This window comes from Cetorhinus maximus, chromosome 21 (genome assembly GCF_964194155.1).
Source record: "Cetorhinus maximus chromosome 21, sCetMax3.hap1.1, whole genome shotgun sequence".
Classification (NCBI taxonomy): Eukaryota; Metazoa; Chordata; class Chondrichthyes; order Lamniformes; family Cetorhinidae; genus Cetorhinus; species Cetorhinus maximus.
Genome location: NC_135899.1, coordinates 95,993,425 through 96,018,290, shown reverse-complemented (window position 1 = coordinate 96,018,290; position 24,866 = coordinate 95,993,425). Strand labels below are relative to the sequence as shown.

Below are 24,866 nucleotides of genomic sequence, written 5' to 3'. Positions count from 1 at the left end.
GATAAACCTTCGCTGCACTCCCTCTATAGCAAGAACATTCTTCCTCAGATAAAGAGATCAAAACTGCACACAATATTCGAGGTGTGGTCTCACCAAGGCCCTGTATAATTGCAGCAAGACATCCCTGCTCCTGTACTCGAATCGTCTCGCTATGAAGGCCAATATACAGCTCACCCTTCCACCCAGCATTGTGTCATCTACAAATTTGGAGATATTACATTTAGTTCCCTCATCTAAATCGTTAATATATATTGTGAATATCTGGGGTCCCAGCACCAATCTCTGCGGTATCCCACTAGTCACTGCCTGCCATTCGGAAAAAGACCCGTTTATTCCTACTCTTTGTTTCCTGTCTGCCAACCAGTTTTCTATCCATCTCAATACACTACCCCCAGTGCCATGCGTTTTAATTTTACACGCTAATCTCTTATGTGGGACTTGGTCGAAAGCCTTCTGAAAATCCAAATAAACCACATCCACTGGTTCCCCCTTATCAACTCTACTAGTTACATCCTGGAAAAATTCCAGTAGATTTGTCAAGCATGATTTCCCTCTCGTAAATCCATGCTGACTCTGTCCGATTCTGCCACTGTTTTCCAAGTGCTCAGCTATTAAATCTTTCATAATGGACTCTAGAATTTCCCCCACTATCGACGTCAGGCTGACTGGTCTATAATCCCCTGTTTTCTCTCTACCTCCCTTTTTAAATAGTGGGGTTACATTAGTTACCCTTCAATCTGTAGGAACTGTTCCAGAGTCTATAGAATCTCGGAAGATGACATTCAATGCATCCACTATTTCTAGGGCCACTTCCTTAAGTACTCTGGGATGTAGATTATCAGGCCCTGGGGATTTATCGGCCTTCAATCCCATCAATTTCCCCAACACCATTTCCCTAGTAATACTGATTTCTTTCAGTTCCCCTCCTCACACTAAACCCTCTGTTCCCCAACATTTCTGGTACGTTATTTGTGTCTTCCTTTGTGAAGACAGAACCAATGTATGTATTTAGTTGTTCAGCCATTTCTTTGTTCCCCATTATGAATTCCCTTGTTTCTGACTGTAAGGGACCTACGTTTGTCTTCATCAATCCTTTTCTCTTCACATATCTATAGAAACTTTTACAGTCAGTTTTTTATGTTCCCCGCAAGCTTACTCTCGTACTCTATTTTCCCCTTAATCAATCCTTTGGTCCTCCTTTGCTGAATTCTAAACTGCTCCCAATCCTCAGGCCTGTTGGTTTTTTTCTGGCCAATTTGTATGCCTCTTCCTTGGATCTAATACTATCTCTAATTTCCCTTGTAAGCCATGGTTTGGCCACCTTTCCTGTTTTACTTTTGTGCCAGGCAGGAATAAACAATTGTTGCAGTTCACCCATGCGCTCTTTGAATGTTTGCCATTGCCTATCCACCGTCATCCCTTTTAAGTAACGTTTCCCAATCCATCATAGCCAAGTCACGCCTCATACCATCATGGCTTCCTTTATTAAGATTCAGGACCCTAGTCTCAGAATCAACTAGGTCACTCTCCATCTTGATGAAGATTTCTATCATATTGTGGTCACTCATCCCCAAGGGGCCTTGCACAACTAGGTTGCCAGTTATTCCTTTCTCATTACACAATACCTAGTCTCGGATGGCCTGTTCTCTAGTTGGTTCCTCAACGTATTGGTCCAGAAAACCGTCCCGTATATACTCCAGGAATTCCTCCTCTACGGTATTGTTACTAATTTGATTTGCCCAATCTACATGCAGATTAAAGTCACCCATAATTACAGATGTTCCTTTATTGCATGTGTCTCTAATTTCCTGTTTAATGCCATTCCCAACATCACCACTACAATTTGGGAGTCTATATACAACCCCCACTAATGTTTTTTGCCCCTTAGTGTTTCTCAGCTCTACCCGTACAGATTTAGCATCGCCGGAGCTAATATCTTTCCTCACTATGGCATTAATTTCCTCTTTAACCAGCAATGCAACTCCACCGCCTTTTCATTTTTGTCTGTCCTCCCTAAATACTGAATACCCCTGGATGTTCAGTTCCCATCCCTGGTCACCCTGCAGCCATGTCTCTGTGATCCCGACTATATTATACCTGTTTACATATATTTGCGCGGTTAATTCACCCACTTTATTGCAAATGCTCTTTGCGTTAAGGCACAAAGCCTTAATTAAGGTTTGTCTTTTTAACATTACTTGTCCTGTTCCCACTATTTTTCACTGAGGCCCTGTTTGATTCTTGCCCTTGATTTCTCTTTTCACCTATCACTTTTCTTATTCCCCTTTCTGTCTTTTGTTCTTATCCTTGATTCCCCCTCCTCTGACTCCTTGCATAGGTTCCCATCCCCCTGCCACTTTGGTTTAAACCCTCCCCAACCACTCTTGCAAATATTCCCCCTAGGACATCAGTCCCGGTCCTGCCCAGATGTAACCCGTCCAGCTTGTATGGTCCCAACTCCCCCCGAACCAGTCCCAATGTCCCAGGAATATGAAACCCTCCCCCTCACACCATCGCTTCAGCCACGTATTCATCCATATAGCCTGCTATTTCTACTCTGACTAGCACGTGGCGCTGGGAGTAATCTTGAGATCCTACTTTTCAGCTTACTTCCTAACTCCCTGTATTCTGCTTTTAGGACCTCCATCCCTTTTTTAACCTATGTCGTTTGTACCAATGTGAACCACGACCACTGGCTGTTCACCCTCCCCCTTCAGAATGTCCTGTAGCCGCTCTGAGGCATCCTTGACCCTAGCACCAGGAAGGCAACATACCATCCTGGAGTCTTATTTGCAGCCACAGAAATGCCTATCTATTCCCCTTACAATTGAATCCCCTATAACTATTGTATTCCCACACTTTTTACTTCTCCTCTGTGCAGCAGAGCCAACTGTGGTGTAATGAATTTGGCTGTTGCTCCTTTCCCCTGAGAGGCCATTCCCCTCAACAGTATCCAAAGCGGTATATCTGCTTTGCAGGGGAATAGCCACAGGAGATTCCTACACTGCCTGCCTAGTCCTCTTGCTCTGCCTGGTGGTCACTCATTCCCTTTTGACCTGTGGACTCTTAGCCTGCGGTGTGACCACCTCTCTATACATGCTATCCATGATACTCTCCGCCTCGCAGATGCTCCACAGTGCCCCCAGCCGTCACTCCAGCTCCAAATCCCGGGCTTCCAGGAGTTGCAGCTAGAGACACTTCTCGCACATATGCTGGCCCCGGGCATTGGAAATGTTCCCAGCTTCCCACATAGAGCAGGAGGAGCACACCATGGCTTTGAGCTCTCCTGCCATGACTTACCCCTTTAAATTAAATTAAATCTTTTTGAAGATACTTAATATCAAATAATATCAATTACTCTAGGGCCCTTCTTCCCTGCTCCTCGTCATTACAGAATATAGCCCTTACAAAAGATGAACCACAAAATAAGACCTTAAAAACTATAAGTGATAAAAGTAGTAAATACTTATCCGACTGTACTCTCGGTACTCAAAGGATCACCTCGTTCCCCTCTCACTGAACTCCCTCAGTCACCAAACTCCAACTTAAGCACTCTACTGCAGCCCAAAGCAGCATTTCAGTGCAGACAAAGTCAGCACTGTAAGATGGCCTGTTTTTATACTCTCTGAATCTAGCCTCTGAAAACCTGTTTAAGCCAGTTATCTAATTAACTGGTTGTAGTGCAAGTAGAGCCTGTAATAAGCCCTGTTTTAAAGATGGCCTAAAACTCACCACCTTCCAACCCAAACAGCAACTTTTAGTTAGTTACTAAATTAAAGAAAGACTAGACTTTAGAAAGAAATTAACCCTTAAATTCCCTCAGTCACCAAACTCCAACTTAAGCACTCTGCTGCAGCCCAAAGCAGCACTCCAGTGCAGACCAGATGTAGTCTCAACAGTGCCTGTACAACTGAAGCTTAACCTGCCTACTTTTGTAATCAATTCCCCTCACAATAAATGATCACATTCTATTAGCGTTCCTAATTACTTGCTGTACATACTAGCCTTTTGTGATTCATGTACTAGGACACCCAGATCCCTCTGATTCTCAGAGCTCTGCAATCTCTCACCATTTAAATAATAAGCTTTTTTATTCTTCCTGCCAAAATGGACAATTTCACATTCGCCCACATGATGCTCCATTTGCCAGATCTTTGCCAACTCACTTAACTTACCTTTGTAGCCTCCTTATGTCCTCTTCACAATTTACTTTCCTACCTATCTTTGTGTCATCAGCAAACTTAGCCACCATTCCTTCGATCCCTTGAACCAAATCATTTATATAAATTGTAAAAAGTTGAGGCCTCAGCACTGATCCCTGTGACATACCACTCATCACATGCTGCTAACCAGAAAAAGACCCTTTTATGCCAACTCTCTGCTTCTTGTTAGCTAGCCAATCTTCTATCCAAGTCAATATGTTAACCCCTACACCATGAGCTTTTATTTCCACAATAACCTTTGATGTGGCACTTTATCAAATGCCTTCTGGAAATCTAAGTACAGCACATCCACCAGTTCCCCTTTATCCACAGCACATGTGACTCCTTCAAGGAACTCCAATAAATTAGTTAGACATGATTTCCCTTTTACAAAACCATGTTGACTCTGCCTGATTGCCTTGACTTTTCCTAAGTGCCCTGTTATAACATCTTTAATAATAGCTTCTAACATTTTCCCTGTGACAGATGTTAAGCTAACTGGCCTGTAGTTTCCTGCTTTCTGTGTCCCTCCCTTTTTGAATAAAGGAGTTACATTTCCTATTTTCCAATCTAATGGAATCTTGCCCAAATCTAGGTAATTTTGGAAAATTAAGATCAATGTATCAGCTATCTTCTTTGAAGACCTTAGGGTGAAGTCCATCCGGTCCTGGGGATTTGTTAGCCCGCAGCCCCAACAATTTGCTCAATACCACTTCCCTGGTCATTGTAATTTTCCCGAGTTCCTCCCTTCCATTTCCTGATTTACAGCTATTTCCAGAATGTTACTTGTGTCCTCTATAGTGAATACTGAAGCAAAATATCTGTTTAATTAATCTGCTATCTCCCTACTTTCCATTATCAATTCCCCAGATGCACTTTCTGTAGGACCAATACTCACTTTGTTAACCATTTTCTTATTTAAATATCTGTAGAAACTCTTACTATCCGTCTTTATATTACTTGCTAGCTTTCTCTCGTACTCTAATTTTCCCCTCCTTATTAATCCTATTGTCATTGTATCTCAATGACTATTGGATCCATATCTCAGGAAGGATGTGCTGGCCCTGGAGAGGGTCCAGAGGAGGTTCACGAGAATGATCCCAGGAATGAAAGGCTTAACATATGAGGAACGTTTGAGGACTCTGGGTCTATACTCGATGGAGTTTAGAAGGATGAGGGGGGATCTGATTGAAACTTACAGAATACTGAAAGGCCTGGATAGAGTGGACGTGGGGAAGATGTTTCCATTAGTAGGAGAGACTAGAACCCGAGGGCACAGCCTCAGAGTAAAGGGAAGACCTTTTAGAACAGAGATGAGGAGAAACTTCTTTAGCCAGAGAGTGGTGAATCTATGGAATTCATTGCCACAGAAGGCTGTGGAGGCCAAGTCATTGAGTGTATTTAAGACCTAGATAGATAGGTTCTTGATTGGTAAGGGGATCAAAGGTTACGGGGAGAAGGCGGGAGAATGGGATTGAGAAACTTATCAGCCATGATTGAATGGCAGAGCAGACTCAATGGGCCGAATGGCCTAATTTCTGCTCCTATGTCTTATGGTCATTCTTTGCTGTTCCTTATATTATTTCCAATCTTCTGATCTGCCCACCTGTCTTTGCGCAATTATATGCTCTTTCTTTTAGTTTGATATGGTCTTAAAATTTTTTAGTTAGCCACGGATGGTGGGCCGTAGAACTTTGCTTTCTCATTGGAATGTACCTATTTTGGGTATGCTGAAATACCCCTTTAAATGTCTGCTACTAAACCTCTGTTGACCTATCCCTTAACCTCATTTGCTGGCTCTGCTTTCATGCCCTCATAATTACCTTTATTTATGTTTTAAAGTACTAGTCTTGGACTCGTTTCTCCCTCAAAATGAATGTAAAATTTAATCATCATATGACCGATGCTACCTAGGGGTACCTTCACTATGAGGTCATCAATTAAACCGATCTCGTTGCTCAAACCAGGCCTAGGATAACCTGCTCTCTGGTTGGCTCCAGAACGTGCTGCTCTCAGAAACTATCACAAAAACATTCTACACTACCTTTTCCCATCTGATTTTTCCAGTCTATATGTAGATTAAAATCCCCCATGATTATTGCTGTACCTTTCTGACAAGCTCCGATTATTTCTTGCCCTACTGTATAGTTACAAGTGATTTCTTGCCTTTACCATTTTGCACCTCAGCCCAAACTGCTTCTACATCCTGGTTTCCTGAACTTAGGTCACCCTCTCTAATGTGCTAACACCATCATTAATTAACAGAGCCACCCCACTACCTTTTCCTAACTAAATGACACATACCCTTCAATATTCATGACCGAATCTGTCATCCTGTAGCCATGTCTCTGTAATGGCTATCAGAGCACAGTTATATATTTCTATTTGCGCAAACAGTTCATCTGTTTTGTTTCGAATGCTTCGTGCACTTAGATACAGAGCTTTTAGTTTTGTCCTTTTATTATTTTTGTAGTGCCTAGTCTTATCTGCTGATTTATTCCTAGATTTGTACTCTCTGTCCTTTCCTGTCATGGTCTGTTTATCATTTCCCATATTAATACCTGCCTCCCTTGCCTTGGCTCTACTCCTTGGTTTACCACATCTTCTCAGATTTGATCCCTTGCCCCTACTATTCAGTTTAAAACCCTCTCTACTTCCCTAGTTATGTGACTCATGAGGACACCAGCCTCAGCATGGATCAGGCGTAGACCGTCCCAAAGGTACAAATCCCACTTTCGTCAATACTGGTGCCACTGCACCACAAACCTGAATTCACCTCTCCCACACCAGTCTTTGAGCCATGCATTCATTTCTCTAATCTTATTTGTCCAAGCCAATTTGCATGTGGCTCAGGTAATAATCCAGAAATGATTAACTTTGAGGTTCTGCTTCTTAATTTGGTTCCTACCTCCTTATGCTGACTATGCAGAGCCTCCTTCCTCATCCTGTTTATGTCATTGGTACCTACATGGACCACAACCAGTGGATCCTCCCTCTCCCACTGCAAGTTCATCTCCAGCTCTGAGCAAATGTCCCGAACCCTGGCACCGGGCAGGCATCATAGCTGTGTGGACTCTCAGTCCTTGCTACAGAGAACAGTGTCAATACCCCTCACTATACTCCCCCCCTCCCCCCCCCCCCCCCCGCCACTTGATTGGCTTCCGGTGCCATGGTCAGTCAGCTAATCCACCCTGCAGCATCCAATCTCATTCAAACAAGCTGAAAGAACCTCAAACCTGTTGGACAATTGCAGCAGCGGACACTCCTGCCCTCAGGGTCCCCTTATCTGCCTCAGCTAGTCACAACCTCCTGTCCCTGACCACCTTTCATATCAGAAGATCCTATCCTAAAGGGTGTGACCGTCTCCTGGTACAAAGTGTTCAGGTAACTTTCCCCTACCTTGATGTGTCGCAGTGTCTGCAGTTCAGCCTGCAGCTCAATGACTCTGAGCTGAAGCTCCTCAAGCTGCAGACACTTACTGTAGACGTGTTTGCCCTGGATAATATTGGTATCCTGGAGCTCCCATATGCTGCAGCCATGACACCTGCCCTACCATATTTATGTGCTTTCATTAATTACTTAATTATTGTATTCAATTATTTATTTATTAATCTGATCACCAATTCCTGTACGATTTTAAACCTTAGGAATAGAATAAACTTTGACCACTTACCAGAAATTCGCCAAACAGCTAACTACTTCCCCTGTAGCAGGGCAAGAACCAGTTCTTACAGGGTGAAAAAGTTAGAAAAAGCAAAGGAGCACCTCCCTACCCTCCTCACCAAACTTCCTTAGCTCACCAAATACACTCACTCCATTGAGGTCGTACACTCAGTGCTGGTCGCACTCAGAATGTCTGAATTTGTATGTTCTAAACAAAGGGACTGTCTAAGTTGGAGGGTCCTCTTTTCACTCTCTTCTATATGGGGGCTACTGGCTCTGGGTCCTCTTTTCAGTAGTAAATCCGTTATTGTCTCTATTGGCTGTAGTTTAAAATAATTTGAAGTTTTTCAGGTTTAGTTAGTATAACAGAAACTCTCTAAAATCAGAAGACATTTAAATGAAGTTATCCCATCTAAGTTTTAGCTTGCAGAAACTTTTTCCTCTTTAATGTAGAGATTGATTATTTGAGAATTTATTTAGCCAAATAATTTAATGTAAATGTAGTGAACTCAATTGAAAAATTTTGTTTAGAGGCTTAATTTTTGTTCTGTGCAGGTCATATTAAATTGTTCGGCCTTGCCATGTCTTCTACATTTATTAAGTAGTCCAAAAGAATCCATAAGGAAGGAGGCCTGTTGGACCATTTCAAACATTACAGCTGGAAATAGAGCACAAATTCAGGTAGAGGAAAGTAGCTTTCACTTGAAATTAGTGACTTTGCATAATTGTGTTCAACATCTGTTTGACCGAGTTAATTTAAATTTGCTTAATTGTTCATAACCGCGTTGTGACATTTTGCCAAGTGATAGGATTTGAATGTTATGATTTATTCACAGATTTATTTTCAGTGGATTTTAAATTCTAATCAGATGTTTCAAAGATCCTATCTTAACTTTTCTTAAAGGAGGTACCTGAAGTATTTCTCAAAAATATGCAAACAATGTCATGTAGTCTGTAGTTCCCCAAAAAGCTGAAAAGACATTAAATGTGTCATATTGTAGAGTTCAGCCACTTTCTAGCCATTCAGAAGAATCCACTGCATTTGATACTAACTTCCTTCTGAGTTTTATGCTTTTTTTAATACTCGTTCATGTGATGTGGGCATCGCTTGCTAGGCCAGCATTTATTACCCATCCCTAATTGCCCTTGAGAAGGTGGTGGTGAGCAGCCGCCTTGAACTGCTGCAGCCCATGTGGTGTGGTTGCATCCACAGTGCTGTTAGGGAGGGAGTTCCAGGATTTTGACCCAGCGACAGTGAAGGAACGGCAATATATTTCCAAGTCAAGATGTTAAGCAACTTGGAGGGGAACTTCGAGGTGTTGGTGTTCCCATTTGTCTGTTGCCCTTGTCCTTCTAGATGGTAATGGTCATGTGTTTGGAAAGTGCTGTCAGTGGAGCCTTGTTGAGTCCCTGCAGTGCATCCTGTAAATGGTGTACACTGCTGCCACTGTTTGTTGGTGGAAGTAGTGAATGTTTGTGGATAGGGTGCCAATCAAGCAGGCTGCTTTGTCCTGGATAGTGTCAAGCTTCTTCAGTGTTGTTGGAGATGCACTCAGCCAGGCACTGGAGAGTGTTCCATCACACTCCTGACTTGTGGTTGTAGATGGTGGGCAGGCTTTGGGGAGTCAGGAGAGGAGGTGAGTTACTCGCTGTAGGATTCCTAGCCTTCGACCTGCTCTTATAGCCACTGTATTTATATGGCTAGTCCAGTTCAGTTTCTGGTCAATGGTAACCCAAAGGATGTTGATAGTGGGGGGGATTCAACAATGGTAAAGACATTGAATGTCATGGGCCGATGATTAAATTCCCTCCTGTTGGAGATGGTCATTGTCTGGCATTGTGTGTTGTAAATGTTACTTGTCACTGATCAGCCCAAGCCTGGATATTATCCAGGTCTCGCTGCATCTGGGCATGGACTGCTTCAGTATCTGAGGAGTTGCAAATGGTGCTGAACATTGTGCAATCATCAGCGAACATCCCCATTTCTGACCTTATGATGGAATGAAGGTGATTGATGAACCAGCTGAAGATGTTTGGGTCTAGGACACTACCCTGAGGAACTTCTGCAGTGATGTCCTGGAGCTGAGATGATTGACCTCCAACAACCACAACCATCTTCCTTTGTGCTAGGTATGACTCCAACTAGCGGACAGATTTCCCCCTGATTCCCATTTACTCCAGTTTTGCTAGGGCTCCTTGATGCCACCTCGGTCAAATGCTGCCTTGATGTCCAGGGCAGTCACTCTCACCTCACCTCTGGAGTTCAGCTCTTTTTTCCATGTTTGAACCAAGGCTGTAATGAGGTCAGGAGCTGAATGGCCCTGGCAGAACCCAAACTGAGTGCCATTGAGCAGGTTATTGCTAAGCAAATGCTGTTTGATAGCACTGTTGATGACACCTTCCATTGCTTCACTCATGTTCGAGGGTAGATTGATGGCGCTGTAAATGGCCACGTTGGATTTGTCCTTTTTTTGTGTACGGGGCATACCTGGGCAATTGTCCGCATTGCCGGGTCGATGCCAGTGTTGTAGCTGTACTGAAACAGCTTGGCTAGTGGCATGGTAAATTCTGGAGCACAAGTCTTCAACTATTGCTGGAATATTGCTAGGGCCCAAAGCCTTTGCAGTGTCCAGTGCCTTCAACTGTTTCTTAATATCATGTGGAGTGAATCGAATTGGCTGAAGACTGGCATCTGTGATGTTGGGGGACCTCCATAGGAGGCCGAGATGGATCATCCACTCAGCATTTCTGGCTGAAGATGGTTGCGAATGCTTGAGCCTTGTCTTTTGCAGTAATAGGCTGTGCTCCACCATCGTTGATGGTGGGGATTTTGTGAATCACAGAATCTTAACGGGCACAGAAGGAGACCATTCGGCCCATCATGCCTGCACCTCTCCAAATGAGCATTGTGACCGAGTGCCATTGCCCTGCCTTTTCCCTGTACCCTTGCACATTGTTTCTATTCAAATAATTATCTAATGCCCTCTTGAAAGCCTCGATTGAGCCTGCCTCCACCACACTTCCAGGCGGTGCATTCCAGTCCTGAACCACTCATTGTGTGAAAAAAAATTTTCTCACGTCACGCTTGTTTCTTGTGCAAGTCACTTTAAATCTGTGCCTTCTTGTTCTTGATCCTTTTACGAGTGGGAACAGCTTCTCCCTATCTATTCTGTCCAGCCCCCTCATGGTTTTGAACATCTCTATCAAATCTCTTCTCAGCCTTCTTCTCTCCAAGGAGAACAGTCCCAAACTTTCCAATCAATCCTCAGAAGCCACCTCCTCCAGTGAGTTGTCTAATTGTCCTCCACAATTCATGACTGGATGTGGCAGGACTGCAGAGCTTAGATCTGATCCATTAGTTGTGGGATCACTTGGCCCTCTCTATCACTTGCTGCTTATGTTGTTTGGCATGCTATCAGTCCAGTGTTGTAGCTTCACCAGATTGACACTGTTATGATCACAGAATTGTTACGATGCAGAAGGAGGCCATTCAGCCCATTATGTCTCCACTGGCTCTCCAAATGAATATCATGACTTACTGCTATTCTACTGCCCTTTCCCCATACTCTTGCACGTTGTTTCTGTTCAAATAATCATCTAATGCCCTCTTGAATACCTCAGTTGAACCTGCCTCCACCACACTTCCAAGCAGTGCATTCCAGACCCGAACCACTCGCTGTGTGGAAAAAGTTTTTTCTCACATCACATTTGCTTCTTTTGCAAATCACTTTAAATCTGTGCCCTCTCATTCTCGATCCTTTTATGAGCGGGAACAGTTACACCCTATCTACCCTCATAGACACCCAGGCCCCTCTGCTTCTGCACCCCCTTAATAATTGTACCCATTATTTTATATTGTCCCTCCATGTTCTTCCTACCAAAGTGCATTACTCTCATATAAGATAAAAGCAAAATACTGCGGATGCTGGAAATCTGAAACAAAAACAGCTGGAAAAACTCAGCAGGTCTGACAGCATCTGCAGAGAGGAATACAGTTAACGTTTTGAGTCTGTATGACTCCTCTTCATCTGATGAAGAATCATACGGACTCGAAACGTTAACTGTATTCCTCTCCGCAGATGCTGTCAGACTTGCGTTACTCTCTCCTCTTCACGTTGAACTTCATCTGCCACCTATCTGCCCACTCCAGTAACTTGTCTATGCCCTTTTGAAGTTCTATACTGTCCTGTTCACGGTTTAAAATGCTTCAAAGTTTCCTATCATCCGCAAACTTTGAAATTGTCCTCTGCACACCAAGATCTAGATCATTGATATATATCAGGAAAAACAAGAGTCCCAATACCGACCCCTGGGGAGCCCCAGACCTTCCACTAGCACGAAAAGTATCCACTGACCTCTGTTCACCCTATGTTTCCTATTACTTGAGCCAATTTTGTATCCATGTTGCTACTGTCCCTTTTATTCCATGAGCTATAACTTTTCTCAAATCTGTTGTGTGGCACTGTATCGAATACCTTTTGAAAGTCCATGTACGCCACATCAACACCATTACCCTCATCAACCCTCTCTGTTAACTTCAAAAAGCTCCAACAAGTTAGTGAAACACAACTTCCCCTTTAGAGATCATTGCTGGCTCTTCTTAATCAACCCACATTTTTCCATGTGACTACTAGTTCTATCCTGAATAATTGTTTCTAGAAGCTTCCCCGCCACTGAAGTCCAACTGACTCTGTAATTGCTGGGCTATTCCTTACAAACTTTTCTGAACAAGGGCATAATGTCTGCAATACTCTAGTCCTCTGGCACCTCCCCTGAGTCTAGGGAAGACTGAAAGATTATGGCCAGTGCCCCTGCAATTTCCACTTACTTCCTTCAATACCCTTGGATGCATCTCATCCATTTCCAGTGTCTTGTCAACTTTAAGTACCGACAGTTTATCCAACACTTCTTCCTGATCAATTTTGAACCCTTCTAATGACAGAGTTCACAAACATACAAATTAGGAGTAGAAGTAGGTCACTTGGCCCCTCAAGCCTGCTCCGCCATTCAATAAGATCATGGCCTATCTGAATGTGACCTCAACCCCACATTCCTGCCTCACACCGATAACCTTTCACCCCCTTGTTAATCAAGAATCTATCTAGCTCTGCCTTAAAAATATTCAAAGACTCTGCTTCCACTGTCTTTTGAGGAAGAGAGTTCCAAAGGCACTCTACCCTCTGACAGAAAAAAATTCACCTCAGCTCTGTCTTAAACGAATGACCTCTTATTTTTAAACCATGACCCCTAGTTCTGTATTCTCCCATAAGAGGAAACATCCTCTCCACATCCACCCTGTCAAGACCCCTCACGATCTTATATGTTGCCCTTACCCTTCTAAATTCCAGTGAATACAAGCCTAACCTGTCCAGCCTTTCCTCGTAAGACAACCTGCCCATTCCTGGTATTCGTCTAGTAAACCTTCTCTGAACTGCTTCTAACAAATTTATATCTTCCTTCAAATAAGGAGACCAGTTCTGTACACAGTACTCCAGATGTGCTCCCACCAATGCCCTGTACAACTGAAGCATAATCTGCCTACTTTTATAATCAATTCCCGTCACAATAAATGATAACATTTTATCAGTTTTCCTAATTACCTGCTGTACCTGCATACTAACCTTTTGTGATTCATGCACTAGGACACCCGGATCCCTCTGAATCTGAGCTCTGCAATCTCTCACCATTTAGATAATATGCTTCCTTTTTATTCTTCCTGCCAAAATGAACAATTTCACATTTGCCCACATTATACTCCATTTGCCAGGTCTTTGCCCACTCACTTAACCTATCTGTCACTTTGTAGCCTCCTTATATTCTTTTCACAATTTAGTTTCCCACCCATCTTTGTGTCATCAGTGAATTTAGCCACCATTCCTTCGGTCCTTTCATCCAAGTCATTTATATAAATTGTAAAAAGTTGAGGCCCCAGCACTGATCCCTTTGGCACACCACTCAAAAAAGACCCATGTATGCCAACTCTCTGCTTCCTGTTAGCTAACTAATCATCTATCTGTGCCAATATGTTACCACCTACACTACGAGCTTTTATTTTCTGCAATAACCTTTGATGTGGCACTTTATCAAATGCCTACTGGAAATCTGAGTACAGTACATCCACTGGTTCCCCTTTATCCACAGCACATGTGACTCCTTCAAAGAACTCCAATAAATTGATTAAAGGTGATTCCCCTTTTACAAAACCATGTTGACTCTACCTGATTGCCTTGAATTTTTCTAAGTGCCCTGCTATAACATCTTTAATAATAGCTTCTAACATTTTCCCTATGACAGATGTTAGGCTAACTGGTCTATTCTTTGCTGCTTTCTGTGTCCCTCCCTTTTTGAATAAAGGAGTTATAATCACGATTCTCCAATCTTATGGAACCTTCCCCGAATCTGGGGAATTTTGGAAAATTAAAACCAGTGCATCAATTAGTTTCTTCCTCTGTCGCCATGACCTCGGAAGCATCTGCTGCCTTGGTCAAGACAGATGCAAATTATTCATTTCACACCTTAGCTATGCCCCCTGCCTCATGTGTAAATCCCCTTTTTGGTCCCTAATTGGCCCTACTCCTCCTTTTATCACCCTCTTTCTATTTGTGTGCTGATAGAAGACTTTGGGATTCCCCTTTATGTTGGCTGCAAGTCTTTTCTCATAATCCCTCTTTGCTTCTCTTATTTGCTTTTTCACCTCCCCTCTGAACCTTCTGTATTCCGCTTGGTTGTCAGTTGTATTTTCTACCTGACACTTGTCATAAGCACACTCATCCCTTATCTTAATTTCTATCTCCTTTTTCACTCTGGATTTATTTGCCCGACTTTTCCCTTTTGAGAGAATATACCTTGACTGTGCCCAAGCCATTTCTTTGAATCACAGAATCTCACAGTGCAGAAGAGGCCCTTCGGCCCATACAGTTTTTCCTGCCAACCTTTGGTTCCAGTCAACTGGCCCCGCTCAGTTCTTGCCCCATTGAAGCCAGCTCTCCCCCAGTTAATTATTCTTACTCTGAATTTTCCATTGTCCTTTTTCACGGTCATCCTAAACCTTTTGATACAATGATCACCGTTGACTAAATGTTCCCCCACTGACACTTGATCTACTTGGCCCACCTCATTTCTAAGAACCAGGTCCAACAGTACATCCTTTCTTGTTGGACTGGACACATACTGCTGTAGAATATTCCCCTAAACACAATCTAGGAACTTTTGTCCCTCTCTGCCCTTCACACTACCACTGTCCCAGTCTACATTCGGGTAATTAAAGCCACCCATTATAACAACCCTATAATGCTTGCATCTCTCTGTAATTTTCCTGCAGATTTGTTCCTCTACATCCTTCCCACTAGTTGGTGGTCTATAGGCTACACAGAGCAATGGAATTGTACCCTTTTGTTCCTTAGCTCTAGCCAAATTGATTCTGCCCTTCAGCTCTCGGATTTACACATGGAGGCAGGGGGCATAGTTGAGGTGTGAAATGAATAATTTGTATCTGTCCTTACCAGGGAAGCAAATGCTACTGAGGCCATGGTGACAGAGGAGGAAACTAGTTGATGCACTGGTTTTAATTTTCCAAAATTCCCCAGATTCAGAGAAGGTTCCGTTAGATTGGAAAATAGCGAATATAACTCCTTTATTCAAAAAGGGAGGGACACAGAAAGCAGGAAACTATAGGCCAGTTAACCTAACATCTGTCATAGGGAAAACGTTAGAATCTGGGTTTTATGCCAATTGCAGCTGAGTTATTTAAAAATCCCAGAGGGAAACTTTAAACCTATCATAACCTATAATTTTAAGTGTTATGTTTGAGATGTGACTCTAAGTTCAGGAATCAGACCCCCAGTTCTCAAGGTTTTACATTAAACTAAATGAAACATTTTATTAATTTTTACAGGCTAAAATATATGTACACATGGCTACAAATTACTACTATCATAACTTTTAACAAATTCCCAAACTAATCTCCACTAAGGCAACAGCAACCCATAGACTTAACCAAACACCAGGCAAAGCATTTTCACCTTACAAATTCAAAATGAAGTTCTTTTCACTTTGGTTCCTGTGGATCCAGTTGGAGGCTTACAGCTGCCTTTTGATCTCACATTGCCTCTGCCCTGCACACCCGAAAACTGCTGAAGTTATACCTACCACTACTGATTGAATTTTAAATCTCATTGTATGAACAACCTCTGAACTAAACCTCTCTAACAATAAAACCGCTTTCATAGTGCCAATTTTATTAGTAATATAAACATGTGGCTTGGTATCTGCTAGATAGGTATCATTTTTCACCCCACTTCTTGACTGTCCTATTCAAAAAATGCAAATACATGCTATCTCTCTTACATATCAAAACTAGTACACATCAAAGCACCCAGACTAGCTGGCTTTAATCCAATTAAGACACACCCACAGACTAAACCTCTATTTTAAAAGAAAAATATTTTTCAATAATATATACATTAATAGCTTCATGACATTGGGACATCATCTTTCTCCAGCACTGAAATATTCTCCTTGACCAATACCGCCACCCCTCCTCCTTTTCTTCCTTTCCTTTCTTTTCTGAACACCTTATATCCAGGAATATTTAACACCCAGTTCTGCCCTTCTTTGAGCCAGGTCTCTCTTATTACCACAACATCATATTTCCACATGGCAATCTGTGCTTGTAACTCCCCAATCTTATTTTCTATACTCATGCCTTCACATACATGCACAGTAACCCTGATTTAGACTTCATGACTTTCTCCCTTACTCCGATTCCACCTATTAACTTACTATTCTCTATCTGTCTCTCCCAGTATTTTGTGCACCCCTGGTATTCCTCTCTAATATTCTCCCCTGGTTCCCACACCCCTATTGAGTTAGTTGAAAGCCACCCCCCCCAACAGCACTAGCAAGGAACTCAATCCCGGCTGTGTTCAGGTGGAACCCGACCGGCTTGTACAGGTGCCACCTTCCCCAGAGCCAGCCCCAGTGTCCTTGGAATCTAAAGCCCTCCCTCCTGCACCATCTTTCCAGCCACGCATTCATCTGCCTTCTCCTCCCATTTCTGTACTCAACTTGCACATGACACTGGGAGTAGTCCAGAGATTACGACATTTGAGGTCCTGCTTGATAATTTTTGACCTAGCTCCCTAAATTGTGAACGCAGGACCACATCCGCCTTCCGACCAAAGTCATTGGTACCAATATGGACCATGACCTCTGGCTGACCACCCTCTCCCAGAAGAATGTCCTGCAACCACTTGATGACATCCTTGATCCTGGCAGCAGGGAAGCGACGTACAATCCTAGAATCAAGTCTACGGCCGTAGGAATGCCTGCCTGTAACCCTAACTGATGAATCCCCAATAAATATAGCTCTTCCCTTCTTCTTCCTCCCCTCCTGTATAGCTGAGCCGCTCATGGTACCACAAACTTGGATCTGACTGCGCTCCTCTGATAAACCAGTGCCCTCACCAGCTTCCAAAACAGAAAACTGATTTGTGAGTGGGACCCCAAGTGTCTCCTGCACTACCTGCTCAGTTCTCTTGGACTGCTTGGTGGCCGCCCGTTCCCTTTCTGCCTCCAGGTTCCTAAACTGTGGTGTAAGCACCTCTCTGAACGTGCTGTCCACATAGCGCTCAGCCTCATGGATGCCACAGTGACTCCAGCCGCTGCTCAAGCTCTGAAACTCGGAGCTTGAGGTTCTGCAGCTGGCAGCACTTCCTACACATGTGGTTGTCTAGCGCTCTGGAAGCATCCATGACTTCCCACATATTATAGGACACACATTCCACTTAACCAAGCTGCCCTGCCATGTCTTAACTTTATTTTACTTTGGTTTATTTACATTACTTTATTATACTGGCTCTGACTTTCCCTTATTCTTGACGTTTCTCACTTAAATCGATAGCTACTACTTTAAAAGTTATGCGCTTTTCTAATTTACGGCAATTTAGAGACAGTGCCTGACAGCAGCTTCTTACCAGCCAACGAACTTGCGGTTTTCCTGAGATGTTACTGTTTGTTTTTTCTCACACTCTCCTTTCGAACTCAGCCAGTTAGGAGCAGCTGACTGGTGGGCCTCTCCGACTCCTACGTAAGTGGCGTAGGCCTCAAGCCTCTGTCCCAGTTTATACTCTCCCACTCTGGCTAGCTTTCTCGCAGGTCCGCCACCTCTCTAACTCCCAGGTAAGTGTAGGCCCCAAGCCTCGGTCCCAATTCATACTCGCCTGCTCCCAGTTGCTTCCTCGCAGGTCCACTGCTTCTCCTACCCCCAGATAAGTGGTCCCAGCTGATACTACTGGACAAGTCAGATCCCAGCGTGGAACCTGTCTTGATAGATCCAAACTTTTATTGTTTTGTTTAGAAACGTGGAGGACAGCTACTGAACAGAGTCTCAGGAGTCAGCTGATGAACTTTTAACAAAAGAATAAAACTTTTATTAAACAAGAAAAGATTAACTATATTACAATATTCCTTAACCCACAACTATACCTTTACAGATATATACAGATTCGTAAGGATAACACAAGTTACAAAAGCTACCTTATACTCTCATGTTCACAGTAAGTACACAGTCGACCTGTGGTCAGGCACACCACACTCTGAAACCAAGTGGCAGATGCCACCCTAAACAAATGCTATGAATCCCTCATTAACTCCCTCCAGACGCTTGTCGCACCGTGAGCCAACCGGTCTCACTGAACTCTGTCTTTCACATGAGGGTTTCCATCTGCACTCTTGAAGAACCAGCTTTGGAATCTTCTTCCAAATGATGCTTTTTCTCGGACACTTTCCACAAGGGTCCACCCCCAGGGTTTTGAACTCTCCGGTATTCCTCTCCTTTGGATCACCACGTGCATTCAAGCTTTGTCTTCCACACACTCTCTCTCAGATACTCAGCTGTGCCAACAGAATGCCACTGATTCACATGCCCATAGTAAAGAGCTACAGACCTTTGGCTGTCTCCTTGGATCTTGTGGCTTCTCGCAAGCCCATTTTGCTTTTAAGTCTGCGTCCTGCAGCTTTCTTCCTTTAAGCATGGAGCCTTCCCCTGCTTCTCACTCTTAACTTCACTTTCCCAGACTCCTGTCCTTCCTTTAACTAGAAGGCCTTCTTAGGACCTTCCTCCTGTTCCACTCCCTGGTTTTGGCTGCTCCTTTAGTTTGGGACTTGCTGTCTGTCCCTCTCCTATACTGCTTCTGCTGGCAACTCCTTTCAGCTGAACTGAAACCACTTTTCTGTTTTTCTCTGCCTCTGTAGTCTCTCTCTCTCTCTGGTATCAGGTAGCAAGTACAATTGAGAATTGAAATACAGAAGATTCAGAAGGGTTGTGAAAAAGCCAATGCAAGAAGCAAAGAGGGATTATGAAAAAAGACTGACAGCTAACATAAAAGGAAGTCCCAAAGTATTCTATAAGCACATCAATAGTAAAAAGGTGGTAAAAGGAGGAGTAGGGCCGATTAGGGACCAAGAAGGGGATTTACACATAGAGGCAGGAGGCATGGATGATGTGTTAAATGAATGCTTTGCACCTGTCTTTACCTACGAGGTAGATGCTGCCCAGGCCATGGTGACAGAGGAGGAAATCAAGTCACCAAAGGGTTTAAAATTGATGAGGTATAGGTTAAGCTGTCGGTACTTAAAAGTTGATAAGGCACCAGGACTGGATGAGATGCATCCAAGAATATTGAAGGAAGTGAGAGTGGAAATTGCAGAGGCACTGGCAATAATCTTTCAATGTTCCCTGGATTCAGGGAGGTGCTGGAGGACTGGAGAATTGCAAACATTACGCCCTTGTTCAAATAAGGTTGTAAAGACCTGCCCTGCAATTACAGACCAGTCAGTTTAACTTCAGTGGTAGGGAAACTCCTAGAAAGAATTATTTGGTATAGAATTAATAGTTACATGGAAAAATGTGGATTGATTCGGAAGAGTCAGCACGAATTTGTTAAAGGAAAATCGTGTCTAACTAACTTGCTGGAGTTTTTTGAAGAAGTAACAGAGATGGTTGATGAGGGAAAGGCTGTTGATGTGTATATGGACTTCCAAAAGGTGTCCGATACAGTGCACACAACAGACTTGAGGAAATTTATAAGTCATGGAATAAAAGGGACAGTAGCAACATGGATACAAAATTGGCTGAGGGATAGGAAACAGAGAGTAATGGTTAATGGGTACTTTTCGGGCTGGAAGAAGGTTTGTAGTGGAGTTCCCCAGGGGTCAGTATTGGGACATAATATTCTAGCAGGTGTGCAGGAGCAGAGAGACCTGGGTGTATGTACATAAGTCATTAAAGGTGGCAGGGCAGGTAGAGAGAGCTGTTTCTAAAGCATTCAGTATCCTCGGTTTAATTAATAGGGACATAGAGGATAAGAGCAGGAAGGTTATGACGAGGTTATATAAGACACTGGTTAGACCTCAGCTGTGGTATTGTGTACAGTTCTGGGTACCACACTATAGAAAGGATGTGAACACATTGGAGAGAGTGCAGAAGAGGTTTACGAGAATGGTTCCAGGGATGAGACACTTCAGTTATGAGGGAAGATTGAAGAATTTGGGACTGTTTTCCTTGGAGAGGAGAAGGCTAAGAGGAGACTTGATAGAAGTTTTCAAAATCATGAGGGGTCTGGACAGAATAGATAGGGAGAAACTGTTCCTGCTCATTAACGGATCGAGAACCAAAGGGCACAGTTTTAAAGTGTTTTGCAAAAGAAGCAAATGTGAGGTGAGAAAAACCTTTTTCACAAGCGAGTAGTTAGGGTTTGGAATGCACTGCCTGGAAGTGTGGTGGAGGCAGGTTCGATTGAGGCATTCAAGAAGGGCATTAGATGATTATTTAAATAGAAATAAAGTGCAGGGTTACTGGGTAAAGGCAGGAGATTGGCACTAAGAGAACTGGTGCAGAAACGATGGGCCAAATGGCGGCCTCCTGCACTGTAACAATTCTGTGATTCTGTGGCCCTGTTGCTGAGCAACAGCACAGTTTTTCTACCTTGTGTTTGTTTTAACTTCCCTTCAGAAGTCATAAAACCTCATTAGGGTGCAGGAGTATTTTGAAGTGAAACCAAAACTCAAGTTCCCTCTTCCTTAACACACACAAACAGAAGTACAAATTAAATTTAAAGCTGAAACTCATTACTAACACCCACAAATACAAATATAACTAACTTAAACTATCTCCAGTTCCTAACAGCACCTCATTTTTAGGTATGCCTGGTGCTGCACTTGGCATACCCTCCTGCACTCATGGTTGATCCCCTGGCTTGATGGTAATGATAGAATGAGTGATATGTTGGGCCATGAGGTTACAGATTGTTGTTGCATGGAACACTGCTGCTGATGGCCCACAGCGCCTCATGTATAACCAGTCTTGTGTTGCTAGATCTGTTCAAAATCCATCCCAATTTGCATGGTGATAGTGCCACACAACATGGTGGAGGGCATCCTCAGTGTGAAGGTGGGACTTCGCCTCCACAATGACTGTGTGGTGGTCACTCCTACCAATTCTGTCATGGACAGATGCACCTGTGACAGACAGATTGGTGAGGATGAGGTCAAGTATGTTTTTCCCTCTTTGTTGGTTCCCTCACCACCTGTCACAGACCCAGTCTAGCAGCTGTGTCCTTTAGGCCAGCTTGGTCAGTAGCGGCAATGGACACTGAGGTCTCCCACCTAGAGTACATTCTGCACGCCTGCCACCTTCAGTGCTTCCTCCAAGTGGCGTGATGATGATGATGGTGTTTGGGACATTAATCTGTAAGGTATGATTCTGTGGGTATGATTATGTCAGGCTGTTGCTTGACTAGTCTGTGGGATAGCTCTCCCAACTTTGGCACAAGCCCCCAGATGTTAGTGAGGAGGACTTTGCAGGGTCAACAGGGTTCAGTTTGCCATTGTCGTTTCTGGTGCCATGGCAGATGCTGGATGGTCCATCCGATTTCATTCCTTATAGACTTTTTAGCGGTTTCATACAACTGAGTGGCTTGCTAGGCCATCTCAGGGGACATTTAAGAGTCAACCACAGACCAGGTAAGGACATCAGATTCCCTTCCCTAAAGGGCATGGTGAACCAGATGGGATTTCACAACAATGGTTTCATGGTCATCATTAGACTTTTAATTCCAGAGATTTTAATTCAAATTCCACCATCTGCTATCGATTTGAGCATTACCCTGGGTTTCTGGATTACTAGTCCAATGACAATATCACTATGCCACTGCCTCTACCGTGCTGCAAAGTTCTAGTTAAAGTGCTGTTTTCCTTTTCCAGAGTTGACATTGATGGGGATAGGGACTTTTCTTTAATGTACACTTTTTCAAATCTACAGATGGTAACTTTGTGGTGTCAGCTATGGCTCAGCTGGTAAGACCCTCATCTTTCAGTTGTCCATTTGTAGTTCAAGTCCCACTCCAGGACTTTGAGCACCAAAATCAAGGATGGCACTCCTTGTATAAATCCTTCCAGAACTGAGGGAATGCCGGAGTATCACAATTGCTGCTGTCTTTTTGGTGAGACATTAAAACGAGGTCCTGTCGGCCACATCAGCAGCACACACATACCGCCCCCCCCCTCCGCCAGGTGGACATAACAGATCCCATGGCACTATTTTGAAGAAGAGCAGGGAAGCTATCCCCATTGTCCTGGCCAATATTTACATCTCAACCAACATTACCAAACGCAGATTATCTGGTCATTGTCACATTGCTGTTTGTGGGAGCTTTCTGTGTGTAAATTGCTGCTGTATTTCCATAATTGAAACAGTGTCTACACTTCAAAAGTGTTTCATTGGATGTAAAGTGCTTTGGGATGTCCTGTGGTCATGAAAGATGTATTATAAATGCAAGTCTCTTTTGTTCACTTTTTAAAACTTTTTTTTTGTTTTAAGGCTGTAATAGATGCAAACATCTTTCCAGTGCTGATTGACCTTCTTCAGAAAGCAGAATTTCGGACAAGGAAAGAGGCAGCATGGGGCATCACAAATGCAACTTCTGGAGGAACGCCAGAGCAGATTAAGTGAGTGACATAAACATTTTATTTGTGCCTCCTCTTTTCCTCATTGTTTCTGATCACTTTTTTCCTAATAAATTGTCAAACTTTTTGATATCCTTTGACAGTTTCTTTACAAGCTCCCATTTGGTAGTTTTGCTATTTGTTCTGTTGCCCTTTGCTTTTTTTATTTTTCCCATTAAAGGGATCTGTGATTTTTTGTATGTTTTTTCTTTGCGTTTTATGTTGTCTCTTACCTCTAGTGATCCATGGCTTTTTTTGGCAATTAGAGCTCCTGTACTTTAGGAGTATAAACTTTTTCTGTATCATATTAAAATATTTTTGAACACCTAGGCGCAGACGCAATGGGCCAAGTAGCCTCTTTCTGTGCTGTAAACTTTCTATGAATCTGTGCTCTCCTATTGATCATCTGTCTTTCTACCCATTAACAGATTTGCGCAGCTCACTGTGGACAGTCTCTGTCCCTTGGCATTGAAATCAGCCTTAACCTAAATTTAGAATGCTTGCTATTTTACAATTCTTCCTTCCAAACACTACATTTAACTTGATCAAATTGTGATCACTATTAGATAAATGTTCAAACACAGGCTGTTTCCTAAACCTGGCTCAGTGATAAATCTAATTTGACCTGACCTCTTGTCAGTTCTAGGACATATTGTTTCAGAAAGCTATCCCAGACACGCTCAAGGAATACGCTACCTTTCTGAACTGCTAGCCTGCTTGTCCCAATCTATATGGAAGTTAATTCCCCCGTTAAAACCACTCTTCCTTTGCCACATGCTTTTCTAGTCTCTGGATTTATACAAGCTACCACTCAGCTGCTATACAGGGGCGGTGACATAGTGGTATTTTCACTCACTGGTGTTCCAGAGACCCTGGGTAATGCTCTGGGGACCCGGGTTCAAATCCCGCCAGATGGTGAAACCATTGCCAATTGTCGTAAAAACGAAAGTTCTTTAGGGAAGGAAATCTGCCGTCCTTACCTGATCTGGCCTACTTTTAAATGCTGGCCTAGCCAGCGACGCCCACATCCAATGAATAAAAAAAAAGATCTCTTATTCTACTAAATTGAATACCTTAGTCGACCCATTCTCCCCTCGTACAACAATCCATCCCAGGAATCAATCAGGTGAACCTTTGCTGCATTCCCTCTATGACAAGTATGTCCCTTCTTAGGTAAGGAGACCAAAATTGCACACACTACTCCAGGTGTGGTCTCAGTAAGACATCCTTGCTCCTGTACTCAAATCATCTTGCAATGAAGGCCAACATACCATTTGCCTAACTGCTTGCTGTGCCTGCATGCTTACTGTCAGTGACTTGGTGTGCAAGGGCACCCAGGTCCCTTGTACATCAACATTTCCCAATATATCACCATTTAAATAATACTCTGCCATTCTGTTTTTCCTACCAAAGTGGATAACTTCACACTTATCCACATTATACTGCATCTGTTATGTATTTGCCCACTCATTCAACTTGTCTAAGTCACCTTGAAGCCTCTTAACATCTTCCTCACCACTCTCATTCCCACCTAGTTTTGTGTCATCAGCAAACTTGGAAATAGTACATTTGGTTCCCTCATCCAAATTATTGATATATATTGTGAATAGCCAGGGCCCAAGCATTGACCCCTACTGTACCCCACTAATCACTGCCTGCCGCTCCGAAAAAGTCCCGTTTATTCCGACTCCCTCTTTCCAGTCTGCTAACCAATTCTCAATCCATGCCAGTATATTACCCCCAATCCTATGTGCTTTAATTATGCACACCAACCATTTATGTGGAACTTTATCAAAAGCTTTTTGAAAATCCAAATACTCCATATCCACTGGTTTTCCATTATCTATTCTGCTAGTTATGTCCTCAAAAAAAACTCCAGTAGGCTTGTCAAACATAATTTCCCTTTCATAAATCCCTGTTGACTTTGTCTAATCCCATTGATATTTTCTAAGTGTCCTGTTACCACATCCTTTATAATAGGCTCTAGTATTTTCCCTA

At 43.1% G+C, this 24,866-nt stretch overlaps 1 protein-coding gene across 2 annotated transcripts in view; it reads left to right on the top strand.

Moving 5' to 3' along the window:
* Positions 1-24,866, top strand: part of LOC144696159 (importin subunit alpha-7) — a 79,860-nt gene that overhangs the window by 37,887 nt on the left and 17,107 nt on the right. The window contains exons 10-11 of one of the 2 annotated variants that reach the window (XM_078567518.1): positions 8,421-8,546; positions 22,744-22,871. In XM_078567518.1, coding sequence (XP_078423644.1) covers positions 8,421-8,546; positions 22,744-22,871 — 254 coding nt within the window. The remainder of the gene's footprint in view (positions 1-8,420; positions 8,547-22,743; positions 22,872-24,866) is intronic. The other variant, XM_078567519.1, reaches the window with a different exon arrangement.